The sequence below is a fragment of the Tenrec ecaudatus genome, chromosome 6 (assembly GCF_050624435.1).
Source record: "Tenrec ecaudatus isolate mTenEca1 chromosome 6, mTenEca1.hap1, whole genome shotgun sequence".
NCBI lineage: Eukaryota > Metazoa > Chordata > Mammalia > Afrosoricida > Tenrecidae > Tenrec > Tenrec ecaudatus.
The window spans coordinates 96928233-96945079 of NC_134535.1; the positions used below are offsets into that span (position 1 = coordinate 96928233).

General features: G+C 39.2%; 1 protein-coding gene across 1 annotated transcript in view; it reads left to right on the forward strand.

The window, feature by feature from the left end:
- The window catches only part of CPNE8 (copine 8), a 271745-nt gene that overhangs the window by 46811 nt on the left and 208087 nt on the right, over positions 1–16847 (forward strand). The window contains exons 2-3 of the mRNA XM_075551890.1: positions 7226–7266; positions 8390–8436. Of these exons, the coding sequence (XP_075408005.1) occupies positions 7226–7266; positions 8390–8436 (88 nt within the window). The remainder of the gene's footprint in view (positions 1–7225; positions 7267–8389; positions 8437–16847) is intronic.

A 16847-nucleotide genomic window follows, 5' to 3' on the forward strand; every position in this document is an offset into this window, starting at 1 on the left:
CCCCCACTCCCGTAACCCTGGGAACTTTTATGCAAGTTGTCGTCTCTATAGATCCATCAGTCCTGGGTTTCATGTACCAAAGAGCAAAGAGAAACACAGAAAAGATTCAAGAAGGCTACCCAAAATGACAAAATATATCCATGTTGCTTCTTTTAAAAAAATTTATTGGGGGCTTGTAAAACTCTGATCACAATCCATACATCAACTGAACCAGGCATGTTTGTACATATGTTGCCTTCATTCTTTTGTAGACATTTACTTTCTATTGAGCCCTTGGCATCAGCTCTTCCCCCCGCCCCCCCCCACCACCCCCATAATCTCCTGCTATCACTTTCATCTCTCACCCCGACTGCTGTCTCCCTTCCCCCATGTGTTCTGTTGTTCTTCCCCCTGGATGGGGGGGATGGTTACGTGTTGATCATTGTGGTCGGTTCACCTTTCTCCCTACCTCTCCTCCTCTTCCCAGTGCCCTTCTGGTATCACCACTCCCACTCCTGCTCCTGGATTCTGTGTGCTGTGAGCTCCCATCCCTTTCTGCACCTGTGCACATGTTCCGGTCTAGTCTGAATTGAGAAGCAGCACTGGGTCATGGTAGGGGTGGTGGTGGTGAGGAAACCTCAAGGAACCAGAGGAATATAGTGTGTTTCATCCATGCTTTACTGCACCCTGGTGACTCATCCCTTCCCTGTGGCCCCGCTGTGGGGAGATTATTCCACTGTCTACAGATGGGCTTTGGGTCTCTGCTCCAGCCCCTCGTTCTCAACAATATGTTTTTGTTATGTATGTGTCTGCTGATGCCCATTACCCTGTCTCTATGACTTCTCATGCCGCACTAGCTGTGTGCTTCTTCCATGTGGACTTGCTTCACTGCTGAATGGAGGCTTGTGTAACTTCGAGCCTTTAAGATCCCAGATGCTATATCTTTTCATAGCCGGTCACTATCCACCCTCTCCACCACATTTGCTTCTGCACCTGTTTTGTCTTCAGCGATGGTGTCGGGAGGATGAACATCTCAGACTGCCGATTGGTTAGAACACAGTGTTCTTGTATTGAGGGATGGGATGAGCAGAGGGCTGAAGCCCATCCCCTTCCTCAGTGTATTGCCATATAAATTTATGTACGTGGGCCAATACCTCTATTTTTGTGGATTAATGTATCTGCATATGTACACCATGATGTTTATACCTGGATCCATTGCTTTGCTTCCTTGTTCCTTCCTCTGTTTCTTTTAACCTTCCTCCTGCCCCACTGTCCCTTTTCCCTTATTTCCTTGTATTGGTACCTCCTCTTAGCTAGTTTGCTGTGGTTCTGACACCCCGCCCCCACCTCAGATCCCTATCTCCTCCTTGTTATGGACTCCAACACCCCAGTTGTTCCCCTGTCCATGGCGCAGCCTGCTCACTGCCCCCTTCCCCCACCGCCCAGGTCTCCCCAGGACGGCTGGTCCCGCTGCTCTCTCCTGGGGCATGCCTCCCGTTTCTATCCTGTAAAGGTACGCACACACACTGACTATGACATATCCCGGACTGATTTTTTTAAAAAAATCAATAAATTAAAAAAATTTAAAAGGAAGAAATATATAAAAACACCGGGTCTGTGCTGGCCTTCAAGACTGTCCAGGAGCTGCCCCTCCCGGCCTAGAGACCCCCCTTGGGGCTCCTCAGGGCTTCTAGCTCTGCCTTGCTCCAGCTGCTGATCTGGTATATCCCTTCTTGGTTCGCTCCGTTTTGAGGAATTCAGACCGCACTGCCTCCGCACCATGTGACCCCAGAAATGTCCTCTGTCGCAGTCTGCTCCGTGTGCTGTTGTCGGTGCCCAGTCCCCTCTGTGTCCCATTAGCTCCCGCAGGGACGTCATCCTCCGAGCCTGGTGTGCCAGCGTGGGGTCCAGTCCGTGGGGTCCAGTCCGGCTCTCTCTTTCTCTTCCTCCCTCCCGGCCTGCCTCCCTGTGGGTGTGGCACGCTGGCCAGGCTCCCAAACCTGCTCTCCGCCACCCCCACTTCCAGGGAGGGGCTCAGTTTGGCTCTGGTTGGGCCAGCCCTGTGGCTCTCTTTTCACGCTTCTTCCACGTGGCCACGCTGCCCTCATGGCTTGGTGCATTCCATGTTGCTTCTTGATTGGCATCCTCATTTGCACAATTCTTTCCTTATATCTGAGCATTATCATCTGTGTGATTTATCTTTACGCATCTTTTCTTTCTTTTTTAATACTTTTATTGAGGGCTCTTATAGCGCTTATCACAATCCATACATGCATCCATTGTATCAAGAACGTTTGTACATATGTTGTCATCATTTTCAAAGCATTGTCTTTCTACTTGAGCCCTTGATATCAGCTCCTCATTTTCCCCCTCCCTCCCCCACCCTTCCTCTCTCATGCACCCTTAATAAATTATAGATTATTATTTTCATATCTTACAATGTCCTCTGCCTTTCCTTCACCCACTTTTCTATCATTGGTCCCCTGGGAGGGGGTTTATGTCTATCCTTGTGATCAAGTCCTCCTTTCTCCCCACACCTTCACCTTATCCTTCTGGTATCTCCATTCTCACTATTGGCCCCTAAGGGGATTTTCTGTCCTGGATTCCCTGTGTTGCAGGCTCTTATCTGTAGCAGTGTACATGTTCTGGTCTAGTAAGATTTGTAAGGTAGAAATGAGGTCATGATAGTGGGGAGGAGGAAGCATTAAAGACCTAGAGGAAAGTTGTTTGTTTCATTGGTGCTACACTGCACCCTGACTGGCTCATCTCTTCCTAGTGACCCTTCTGTAAGGGGATGTCCAATTGTCTACAGACGGGCTTTGGGTTTTCAGCATCTTTTCCCTGTGGGAGTTAGGACCCCATTCCTTGAGAAGAAACAAACTCAGTGCCATAGAGTTTATTGAGATTCATAGTAACCATGTGGGCTGCCCTGTGAGTTTCTGAGACTGGAACTGTTTTGGGGAGAGGAGGAAAGCCCCTCTTTCTCCCCAGGGAGGATCAGCTGGTGGTTTCAAAACCCCGCCCTTTCAGATGCGTTGCAACGCACGACTGTGCCATCAGGGCTCCTGGTCATTGCTCTAGAAGCATGTCAAGTGGACAACGCAGTGTGTTGGGTATGTTAGAAACAGGCCACTTCTCTGAGCATATTATGTTCATTTTGAAACTCCCATTCCAATTCTGCTGACCTTACAGCATTTTTTGTGACGATATTTTAGCTCTTTGAACACTTTTAGGAACCGCATAATTTACTCATAATATCCAGCGAGAATTTGGGGTATAGCACAAAGTTGAAATGAATGACAGCTTATCATCCTCTGGGTTTTTGGGGGCAGTTTCTCTTTACTTTTATATGTTTGTTTACTGAAGTAACTAAGGCAAGGGAATAAAAATGTAGCATTCATCAAAAGTATAGGGAGTTTTGTGAAATGAATAAATAAACATTATAAGCATAGTTCCATCTAGTTTTTTATACTATGGATGGAATGACCATTCCTCTGGGGGCTTAGAATACACTGGCACAGACGACTGTTGAAGAGGAGGAGGCACATTGGTGATTTCCACATGGGGTGGCTGTCCAGCCACCCACTTGAGAGAGAACTCTGATTACAAGTTCCAGTTTAACAACCAGTTTGCCAAACTCAACCAAAAATTAGATTTCCATTTGCCGAACCTGTGCCAACTGGCTGAATCACACCACAGCTTAAATAACGTGTTTGGGCTGCAATTAGATTTGTTGAATAGAAAGCCATGTTCAAAGATTTTCCTCTTGGTATTGAAGTTCTACATCCTCTTATAAAATTCTAGGCATCCTAGTTAAGCAAATGGCAGTCTAAAGGAGAGAAGGGTCACCTATGTGCTACCTATTAACAACAACAACAACTGACAGAGTGTGTCGTATGATCTCTTTACACAAGCGCTCCACAAGGAAAGCAACTCTGTTTCCTCTGGAGGAGTGGTTAGTTCCTCTCCCCCTCCCGCACCCTCTTTCCACTCCCCACTCTTCCTGGTTCTCACCCCTAATTCTCTGGGAAGTACATATATTTCTATTGTAACTCAATGCACTGGAAGCTTGTGGCTTAACCAAGAGATGCAACCAGAGGGTTTTTACCTTCTGTCACTCAATTTTCCAGGAGTATTTCCTATTGGACGTTAGTAATTCAGTAGAATTTGATAATCCTCTGGCTTATCCCAAACTGCACGATGTGCTTCTAGTTATTAACACAAATTTTCTGAGCCTCAGCATAGTTTTTGTCTGTTTGTTTGTAACCCAATGTGCTTGACTTCCTTTAATTTGATATAAACTTGCTTTGTTTTTTTGGAAAGGTAAAAACCTTGCATTCCTATCCACGTTCCTATCAAAAATCCAGATTGCTGGGTTAATGAGTCATTGCATTTCAACAATTACTGGTCTTTCACAGATACAGGTATTTTAATAATTTCTTTTTAAAAATTGAATTTAGTTCTGTATGTGTATGAACCAGTCTTTTGGGAAACCAATCTATCAATTATAGCCTGTTGTAGTATAGTCATATACCAAAGTATAAATAAAATTTATTGTGAAACAGCCACTGAAAAGTTAAATTCCAAATTTCAGGCACTAATTTATAAAGAAACAATTTCCCTTTTGTTTTCTTTCCATGTCCTATGAATTATAATGACTAGAAGAAATAATGCAACCAGTAAAGTCTATGATTAAGATTATTAATCTTTTTATTTCTATTTCTTTATTTTAATAAATCATTTTATTGGAGGGACTCTTACAGCTCTTATAACAACCTGTCCATCAATTGTTTCAAACACCTTTTTCCATGTATTTCCATCATCATTTCCAAAACTTTTTTCTACTGAGCTCTTGTTATCAGCTATTTTTTTCTCATCCCTCCCCCAACCTCCCACCCTCATGAACCCTTGATAATTTATAAATTTTTATTTTCATATTTTACATCATCTGCTCCCCATCTAAGAATATTAATCTTGTTCAATGTTGATAAAAATTCATTACCCTCTATTTGTGGTTTAAAATGGTAGGTTCATTTTAGAGAAATGTACCAGAATCAAATTTTTCCTTTAAATAGAGGTGTAACATAATTTTTAATCACAACCACACTGGCATTTTGCAATATCATCTCTGCATAATTTTTATGGACTCTGAAAGAAACAACATAAGTACATTTCCTTAGGACACTTAGTATGCCATAGCTGGAGCCTCAGGAAGAGCCGGGAAATTTCCAGTTAGTGGAGAATTACCTTTATAAATATGTATCAGTAATTTTTCAAAAGCAAATGCTTTCATGTATTGTTTGTCAAACATTGCTGGAGTCATGGGTTTTGCTCTAGCGAAAGAAAGGATTATTTCAGTTTTGTCTATGACCATTGGATTTTAATCTATTTAATTTCAAATATGAATTTGTCTCATTTTTTCTTTCTAGAAACTTCAAGATAAACCTCTTTTTATTGTCTGTGCTGCATTGTTCTGTTGAATAGGTATACAGAGTAACTTGGGAATTTGACATAAAAGAGGCAACCACATCTATTTAAAAGGCCTTTTCTTTTGTTATTTAATCATTTTATTGAGGGCTCATATCACTCAATCGACACCTCCGTCCATTGTATCAAGGACATTTGTACATTTGTTGCCATCATCATTCTCAAAACATTTGCTTTCTGCTTTAGTCCTTGGAATCAGTTCCTCACTTTTCCTCTCTCTCCCCACTCCGCCCCCCACAATGAACCCTTGATAATTTATAAATTATTATTATTTTGTCATATCTTACACTGTCTGACATCTCCCTTCACCCACTTTTCTGTTGTCCATCCCCCAGGGAGGAGGTTATATGTAGATCCTTGTGATTGGTTCCCCCTTTCCACCCCACCTTCCCTCCACCATTCTGGTATCACCACTCTCACCACTGGTCCTGAAGGCATCATCTGCCCTGGATTCCCTATGTTTCCAGTTCCTGTCTGTACCAGTGCACATCCTCTGGTAAAAAGGCCTTTTTAAATATGAAGATGGTAGCTGTCCTGGAGTAGGAAAAAGACACTCCAAGCAAGAGAATTTAGTGTTAAACGTAGAAATATATTTTACCTATAATAAATTGTTACTGGTTAATGAAGTATAGATATGAAGGACACCTTTGACTTTTTAGAACCCTCAATTAATTATTCTAAATAACCTTAAGATTTTCAGATTAGGATGTAGATTGGGGTCATTATTTTAATAACATAGAATTTAGATGGGAATTAAAAAGTACATGCCTGCATTATTAATCTGACTTTTTAAAAACATAATTGCGTCATCATTCTGTGTATCAAGAACTGGGCTATATTTACTACTTGTGAAGGTAACAGTGTACTCTAGACTTTCCTGGTTTCTGATTTTCCATTCTTATTCTGTTGTGGATGTGGAAGTATCTGCCCCACCCACCAAAAAAGAAGAAGAAATAAGTGGTACCAATAGACTTTTAAATCTTTTCCTCTATTGAAATAAACCCTAAGCAGTCTGTATATTCATTTTAATTCCCCAATTACAAAGCCACATAAAAGTAATCATGGTCGATGTGATAGAAATGTCAATGGATGGTGCCTCACCATTATATTCGGGTTCCTCTGATCACGTGCTTGAGTCCTGAACAATTTTTTTGTTAGTAACAAGTCACAATTTAGGAAATATTTCTAAACATGGACATATTGGGTAATGAAAGGATAAAGGAATGCAAAAAATGCATTTAATCACTCCAAGAAATTATATTTCAGAATGTAGAGTCATGTTGCTGTCCAAATGAAATGCAAGTTTCCTAATCCCTGTATTTAAATAATGTTCAGTCTTAATAAGTATAGATAGACAAATTTTATTTATTTATTTTTAATCATTTTATTGGGCGCTCTTAGAGATAGCATAATATTTTGTAGTTCAATCACATCAAGCAGTATTATACAATTGCTACCACCGTCAGTTTCAAAACATTTTCGTTCCTCTTGAATTCCTTGATAACATTACCCTTTATCCCCTCCCTCCAAATTTTTATTTACTCATGTTTGTATGAGTAAATAAAACTGTATACATACACATGAGAAGGCTTAAAAAGTTCACAGATAGTTAGAATGAAAAGATAATGGAATTTTTACACAATTTTTTTGAAGTCCTCTCATATAAAAATAAATATATATGTGTGTGTGTATTTAAACATAAATAAATACATATTTTGGGTTTATTCCCAGCTGACTTTTTCTGCTTTTTTTTAAACAGAAATCTTCTGGACAGAGATACATTCTCAAAATCTGATCCAAGTAAGTATTTTTACTTTCTTTCAAAAATAATTTAGTTATATGATTTTTGCAAGCATTACGTGAAATTCACCATTCTTGATCAAATATTATTTGCCTAAAACCTAGCATGCAAGAAGGGGATGGTCCCAATTTTTGTGTATTCATATACCTGGATTTATCTACCTGGGCTCTGCCATGGCTGAAGAGGGCGTTGCTTAGGCCTCTGAGAATAAGGTGAAAGTTCCGGTGGCTCCCACATTGGGTAGTTCACTTTGAAATTGAAATGACTTATGGCAGACAAATACAGGGGACCCATCATTTTAAGTCCCTTAGTCACAGAGCACCTTCTTTAAATGAGAGTAACATATAAAGGAATAGACAACGCGGTGAACTTTAAGGTATGTGTGATGGGCTGACTTTCCTGACTCCTAATAGGAGAAGATATGGACAAGTGTGCAGGGCAGGTTTAAATGAGGAAAACGGGGATTCAGGGTAGAAATCAGGGTTTGTACATCTTCCACTATTTGCACTTCAATATGCAGCTGCTCTCTAGTTTGAGAACAGGGGGAATGTTTCTGTTACATGTTAGGTGAGGAAAAGGCATAATTTATGAATATTAAAAGTCTTCAATGCACAGGCAGACTTCACTTATTTGACAATAGGTAAGAGAGACTTTTCTCCCTTAATCGTTACCCAAACTTTGCATCTCCCTTTTGGAGTCTCCTTTTGTAGGCATTTCTGACCTGTTTACAAATATATAATTAGAGTTTCAAACATTAAACGCAGAGCCTGATTTTACAGATGGTTTCTCCTATCCACGATGGTTCTGATATGGTTTTAAAATTATACTACATTTGTAGAATAAAGTAGATAAAGGCCTTGGCAAGTGATGATTATATATATGTGACCAGCCTGTGCACATTGAATCCCTAAGACCTAGTATCATTTATTTCTTTATAATTATTTTTAATGATCTAATACCTTATTAGTCATTGGTACAATGTTAGGAATGAGTCCTTAATCTCTGTTATAGTTTGGGGGCAGGAGAAAAATGAATTTTGTGTGTGAAACACTATACTTTTGATACTCATGCTGTTTATCAAATACATTTATAAACATATAACATATTTTTCATCTGTTTTAGTTTGTGTCTTATATGTTCAAGGAGTTGGAAATAAAGAATGGAGGGAGGTAAGAATTTAAAATATTTTAAAAGTCACTGCATAGAATGCTATGTTACTTTATAGTTATGTTTTTTTAATCCAAAGACTGGACTGTATTTTATTTTATAAAAGTAATTTATTTCATTTGTTTTTAATAATATTGAACGTTTAACTGACTTATACCATTCCTATGGAATATTCTGGCCTTAAGACTTGGTTTTTCCTCTTTCAAAGGTCAGTTTAATGCATTGCAATCTATTTGCCATGATTACTTATGTAGCTTAAGTCTGTGAACTTAGTCCCACTTTTTGAGGTCAACAACTGATTTTCATAAAATACTACTTTAAAAGGCTTTATGTCTGGTGCTCTATATCAAATATCACTAGCTTTGTGCAAATTAGTAATTTACTGTGTGAAAATAAATAAAAGCTCAGTTTCCACATAAAAATAAACAGTATTGAATGAAGCAAAAGCAAGTAGGCAGAATTATTTTAATTTTTTTCCTCCTAAAGTAGCTCTGCATTTAAATTGATGACGGATTCCTAGAGAATGAGAAGGAGGTATTAAAATGAGAGCCACTTCCATTTGCTTGTAGCTGCTAGTTATCCCAGGAAGCTCGTGCACTGATATAATGAGGCTAGTGTTTTGGGATCGCTATCCCTGTGGCCTAGTGAGTTACGGGCCAGTTACTGTCACACACTGCTTTGCAGCCAGCCATCTTATCAAGGTGTTCCATTAGTGAGTTAGAGAGTTCGGATAGGTTATGGGGCTTTATTCTAAAGTTATGGGAGGACTAAACAATGAAAATATTCTACCCACTGCTCGTGGGCCAGTGGCCAATGGAATATGGAGTCTCAGTCTCTGTTTTTATTAATTATACTAATTCAAATCATTTGCATTTGGCTACTAAGCAAATAGTTCAAATGCCTGCAGCAGGTGCTGCAGAAGGAGTGCAATGCAGTTACAGCTGTAATGAGTCCTACAGGGTGCAGTGTACTCTGACACACGGGGGAGGGGGGTCGTCCCCCCAGTGGGAATCGATTTGATGATGATGAGTTTGGGTTTTTGGGGTTCCATATTCAAACCTTTTAGATACACATGTAAGTCATCACTCTCACCCTATGCCTACTCTGAATATAGTTAATAGCTTCTTCAGAAATATCAAACCATAGATTTTGCAGTTATCGTTGATTTTCTCTTCCAGATCTCCATTTAATCAATTCTCCAATGCTGTGAATTGTCTTTTGTTAACTAGTTGCAAAAGAGCTATCTATCCCTTTATTGAGACCCATGATCATCTTTGATCATTCTCTAATCTGGATCCCTGCCCCTGTGTCTATTGTTCAACCGCCCAATTACTTCTATGGTAATTGTTAAGGATTGAATTGTGTCTGCTATAAATATGTGTCGTAAATCCCATTTCTATGCCTATGGCTATACTCTCATTTCCAAATGGCCTGTCCCTGTTATATTAATGAGGTAGGATTTGGGTAGAGTGTGTCGTGAGTAAATCTCTTTTGATATAGAAACGAGATTGAGCAAACATGTGCAAAGCATGTACGAGATGCCAAGCGACATGAAGATCACTCAGGAGCAAAGGGAGAGAGAGAGAGAGAGAGAGAGAGAGAGAGAGAGAGAGAGAGAGAGAGAGAGAGAGTTAGTTAGTTTCCTCCAGAGCCATCACAGAGAGGAAACCGTTCCCAGAATTCAGAAATGAGAAAATAACTCTCTATTTCCTAAAGTCACCTACCTCCTCGTGGTACTTCTATTATAGGAGCAAGAGACCAGTACGAGTGTTATTTATCTTCCTAAGTGATGTGGTGTCTCTCATTCCCCGCTCACTTCCCTTTCCTCTAAGGCTGCGATCAGTTCAGTGGAACTGCTGACTGACCTTATGATAGGCTAGATGGGGCACCTGAGATTTCTTGAAAATGATGTTATTTGAGGGACCAAAAGAAACCACAGACCTAGGATACAGAACAAGACATCTGGGCCAATGCAACATTTCTGTGTTGAGAAAATTAGGAGTTTCACTTTCAGTTTGAGGAAGGAGGGTGTAAAGCCTTTCAGAATTGTACCAGAGTTTGCTGAACTCATTCTTAGTGGTCTTTTACTACGAGGCATTGGCTAGCTAGTTTCAAGGGCGATTTCAACAATGTTTCTAAGAGTTACAGAATCAGAACAGTCTGGAGGAATAGAAAGAAAGTGCTAGAGGAACAGACAAGCATTTTGGAGCTAAAACTGATTCTATTTACCAGTTGCATGATCTGCATACAGGAGAAGGGTGAGAAAATGAAATATGAGATTTGTTATGTAATAACACAGCACAAAACCATATAAGAAAGGCAATTTTCTTATTTTGAGGGTCAGTAAAATGTATGTGTTAAGGGCATGGACTTGACCTTATTGCCTCTGTTTCTTTATCTATAACAACGGGACTTGTGGTATTAGAATCTAGCTCGTAGTTATGGCATCAAATGTGAAACTTTGGGAATAGTCTCTGGCCCATAATGAGCACTGTATGATTCAGGATACATTTGGGACTCTGAGAGATTAACATTTTTTATATGGACCAGAAAACTTGTTAATGGCAAGTAAGTAAATTTTTGCATTATAAAAATGGTGTAAATTTCATTGCACAAGCCCAGCAGTTGATGGGAAAATGACCTAAGGGAATACGTGGCCTCAAACCTAATATGAAGTCATGGTGTTACACAGCTGCTGAAAACCTAATGCAATCTGAGGGTTCCTGATGGATGGTCACTGCTCAGATCAAGAAAGATAATGCTGTTATATGTGAAATTGTCATTTTTGTAGGTCAAAAATGTTGAGTATTGGCAACTTCATATGTCTTAACCTGATATTATTATACTTAGTCAGTATTTTACTTTGAGAGCATTTTTCTTTAAATTTTAACAGATAATTCACATATCATACACTTCACTGGTTTAAACATAATAAAAATAATTATGCCCTCTTCACTCTAGTCAATTTTAGAATATTTTCTTCATTCGTGTACTCATTGTTAACTTCCCATTTCCTCACTTTCCCTGGCTATAATCCAAGAAACTATTTTTTTCTAGTTATTAATGCTATATATTTCCCTATACTGGATTTCATATAAATAAAAATATCCATACAAACAAAACAAAACCCCAACAGCCGTAACAAAATAAAACAGAAAAACCTCAATCAAAAAGAAAGCAGAAAATAATGAAAGCTAGAACAGATTTAAAATGGGTTAAAAGGGAGAACTCATGGTCAGGTGGTAAGATTGGTGGGCAGCTTTTTCTCCAACTTCATTGTTTATTTAATCTACTGATTTAGGTTTCATTATTAACTCAATTTCACTAAAGACCCTTAAAAAGACAAGAAAGAAAGAAAAGATAAAAAATGAATGTCCTAAGAGATTTTCAAAATTGCTATTCATAATTCAACAGCTAAAGCAAATGAAACAAATATCTAAAAGACCCGAACAAATATCTCAACATTTCACACGATAGTTCGAGAAAACACAGTGAATTCCTATAATGCAAGGTTCTACAGCCTGGACACGTACAACAAAAAGAAGAACATATTCAGTGTCTCTCAAGCTGAAATAACTCGAAACTTGAGTTGCAGCATTGAAAGATTCTATGGCTAAATTATTGTTTCATTCAGGAAGCATTAACAGAAGATGGAAGAATTATAGGGTCACAGTACCGAAATGAACTGGTCAGCATTCAGCCATTTAAAGAAGTATTTAGTCACAGTACTGAATGAAGATGTTCAACCTGCATTGCATGCTTTAGCCAAAAACAAGTATTCCAGCAATTGACAGGATACCAATCAAAATGCTTCAACAAGCTGAACACACATTGGCAGTACTCACCTATACTAAGAAATGTAGGAGGCAGTTACCTGGCCCATTTCAAAGAAAGGCAGCCAAACACAACGTGGAACTTAATGAATAGCCTGATTGATATCACAGGCAAGTAAAATATGATCAAAAACGATAACAGTAGTACACTGACACGGACCTGCCACAGATTCAAGAAGTATTCAGAAGAGGACTTGCAATAAGGACTATATCATTGCTGATGTCATGTGGATATTGGTGGAAAGCACTGAATACCAAAAAGATGTTCACTCATGTTTATTTATTATTCAAAGGCATTTGATTGTGTGAATCACAACAAACTATGGATGCCTTAAGAAGAATGGTAATTCCAGAACATTTCATTGTGTTCATATGGAGCATGTTTATGAATCAAGAGGGAATTGTGTGAACAGAATGTGTGAGTATTGTGTGTTTAAAAGTCAAAAAAGGAACCCAGGGACAAGGGAACACGTGATCTAAAGTTGATGGCGAGGAGGGTATAGGATGCCTGGTTGGGCTTAATCAAGGAATTACTGAAATTCGAATGAAGGATGAACCTGATAGTGGGACAAGAGGAACATAAAAGGAAATAGAGGAAATAACTAGGAGGCAGAGGACATTTATAGAGGTAGAAAAACAGGCACACACATATGTAAATATATTTGTATATTGATAGAGAAATAGATCTACGCATATATATTTATATATTAAGCATTAAGGTAGCAGATGGATACTGAGCCTCTCCTCAAGGACTCCCTCAATGCAAGAACACTTTGTGTTCTAATAACCCACCATTCTATGATGCTCACCTTCCCAACACGATTGCTGAAGACAAAATGGGTACATAAGAAAACGTGGTGAAGAAAGCTTAAGGTTCCTGGCTATCAAAAGATATAGCATCTGAGGTCTTAAAGGCTTGAAGATAAACAAGTGGCCATCTAGCTGAGAAGCAACAAAGCCCACATGGAAGAAGAAAACCAAACTGTGCGATGTGTGGATGGGATCAGTCATCAGGTACCAAAGATCCAGAACTAAAAATCATATTGTGAATGAGGGGGAGTCTGTAGACAATCAGACATGCCCTTACAGAAGGGTCACCAGGAATAGAAGAATGAGCCAGTCAGGTTGCAGTATAGCACTGATGAAACATACAACTTTCCTCCAGTTCTTTAATCCTTTCTCTCCTCCCACCCCCCACCACTATCATGACCTCAATTCTACCTTACAAACCCGGCTAGACCAGAGCACGTACAGATAAGAGCTCACAACATGGGGCATCCGGGATAGATAAATCTCTGAAGACCAATAGCAAGAGTAGCGATACAAGGAGGGGAAGAGGAAGGTGGGGGACAAAAGGGGAACAGATCATAATGATTACATATAGCCCCTTCCTAGGGGGACTGACAACAGAAAAAAAATGGGTGAAGGGAGACAGCGGTTGGTGTAAGAAATGAATTAAAAAATTAATTAATTATTAAGGGTTCATGAAGGAGGAGTCAGAAAATGAGGATTTGATATCAAGGGCTCAAGTAGAAAGAAAATGCTTTCAAAATGATGACAACATATGTACAAATGTGCTGACACAATGGTTGTATGGATTATGATAAGAATTGTAAGAGCCCCCAATAAAATGATTAAAAAAATAAAGTCAAGATAGCTGTGTATCAGAGTTTCATCCTTTCACCACATTATCTAAATCTGTATGCTGAATAAATCATCCATAAGGCTGGTTAGTTTGGAGAAGAATCACATTGTGATTGGAGGAAGGCTTACTAACAACTGGCAGTGTACAGAGGAAACATTCTTGCTTGCTGAAATCATGGCGGATTTTAAGCACCTCCTGGTGAAAATCAGACTGCAACTTTCACTTTCGATGGCTTCTTGAGGTAAAGAAAACCAAAACTCCTGCAACTAGGTCAATAGAGAGCCTCATAATAAACCAAGAAAACTTGAAGCGGTACAGAATTTCACCTTGCTTCGATGTGAAATCAATGCTCACGTGAGCAGCATTCAAGAACTCAGAGGAAGTATTCCAAATCTATCACACAAGACCCCCTAAAAGTGTTGCCAAACAAGGATGTCACCTTGAAGACTCAGATAGACATGAGTCAGGCCATGATATTGTCAATATCATCTAAAAATTGGATATTGAATAAGGACGGCTAAAGAAGTATTGAGGTATGTGAATTTTGGTGCTGGCAAAGAATATCGAATTTACAATGGCTGCCTAAAGAAGAAACACATGTGTTTTGGAAGAAGTCTAAGCCAGAACGCTCCTTAGAAGCAACGATAGTGAGACCTGGTCACCTGTTCTGTGGACGTGTTGCCAGGAGAGACCAGTCTCTGCAGATGGACCTCAGGCTCCATAAAGTAGAAGGGAAGCAGAGAAGAGGAAGACCCTCGACAAGATGGGTTGATGCAGAGGCTACAACCAAGGACCTGGGAGTGCTCTGTTCCTTTTGTACTTGAATGGCTGTGAGGTGGAACTGACCCGAGAGCACCTAACGATAGAGCACTCCCTCGATAATAAAAGTTTCCTTTACATCTGGTGTCAAGTGTATTCGGGAAAAGTATGTCGTAGCTAGCGATGGGATTTTATGTTCCGGGTGAATTACTTTTAGGTAATAGGGGAAGTGAAGGAGGAGTTTTGAAATATGTTGAAACCAACGCATCAACTAGAGAAACAGGAAAATTAAATAGCATTGGTCTTCAGTTAAAACCTGTGATTTTAAAATTATTTTGGCCATTATTAGAATTACTTCCATCTAACAACTAATGATTGGGACTTATCAATAGCTCTTGAAATTGCAAATACTTTAAAATGAATATGATACAAATTATGAAATATGATAACCTCCTGGTGGCAAGTAGAAATAGAAAATCGATACCTCTATATAAACCCACTTGGAAAGATTTAGAAAATTTTCTAATAACTTCTTTGAGTTGAATTTTAGATAGACATATATAATGCCTTAATCCTTTTGTGGATCATTTTACACAGTTTGAAAATGGAGTTTGTTGTAGATCCTCTAAGCTGTTATGAGATTAAAGAAAGCTAAAATTGTCTATGACTTCAAGTCCTATTTTGGTGTAAATTACTAAATTTGGACATTATATTTATATCATATCTTTCTCTAGTTCATATACACAGGCACACACACATAGAAAGACTGGGAAATTCTGCTCAGCTCAGTTTAAATGTTACTCTATTTACAAGTCTTTTTAACGGTCACAGCTAGAATTTCCACCTTGTCCGATTGGAATGCCATATGTCTGGACCAATAGGTAGCATCACAGTGAATGGAGAAAAGACTGAAGAATTTCATCCTACTTGAATCTACAATCAACGCTCATAGAAGCAGCAGATCAAGTGACACATTTCCTTAGGTACATCTGCTGCACAGGCCTCTTTGCGCATAGAAAAGCAAGGATACTGCATGAAGAGTAAGGTGTACCTGTCCCAAGCCATGGTATTTGCAGGCTCCTCTTTTGCATGTGAAAATTGGACATTGAACAGGAAAGACTGAAAAAGAATAGGTGCATCTGAATTGTAGTGCTGTTAAAGAATATTGTGGCATAGTACCACAAACCAGCAGAAAGAACAGACATGTGTCTCAGATGAAGTAGAAAAGTGAGTGAAATGAGACAGTGGTAGTTGTAAGATGTGGAATAAAAAGAATTTATAAATTATCAAGGGGACGTGGGGGAGGAAGGAGCTGGGAAGCGAAAAAGGGGGAGCTGAAGCCAGGGGCTCAAGTAGAAAGAAAATGCTTTGAAAAAGACGATGACAACATATGTACAGATGTGTTTGGCAAATGAATATATGTGTGGATTGTGATAAGAGCTGTAAGAGCCTCCAAGTTTTAAAAGAATGCTCCCTATAGGCTAGGATGTGTCAAGACTTGGCCTAACATAATTTGGAAACATCAGAGACACATATCTCTGGAAAAGGACATCATGCTTGGTAAAATGGAAGGGCATCAAAAACGTCGACAGGATGGATTGACACTGACTGCAATAATGGGCTCAGGAAAAGACCGATGGAAAGGAAGGCACAGGACCTGTTTCGGACTCTTGTGCATCGGCTCACAGGGAGCTGCAACAAAGTTCATGATGCCAAACAACAACAACTATCACCTTATCCCAAGCCCTTGGCCCTTCTTTGTAGTATTCACAAACAGCGAGAACAGGATAGCACACTCACTTCCGTGTCTTAGCTTTGCTTCTTGACTTTGAACTTAGGATCCATATGACTTCTTTCCTAGAGTGTTCTCTAATAATATTTGTTGACGGTATGCATTAGAAGTACTCACAAACATAGGCCCAGACTTGGTGCTCATGGAGTCAGAAGTCAAAATTTAGAAGAATCCTCAGAGATCATTTGATGTATGTCCCATGCCTCCTATGAATAAATTTGTGCTATATGCTATTACTGTTTGTTATTACACTGTTAACCATATATTTGGGGATTTGAATTATATCCACTGAAAGCATGGTTTTTACATTGTACAGCTGAGGGAACACTCATTTCATCCTCCTATTCATGTTCTAGAAAAAAATCCTAGTGAAACATCTGCAAT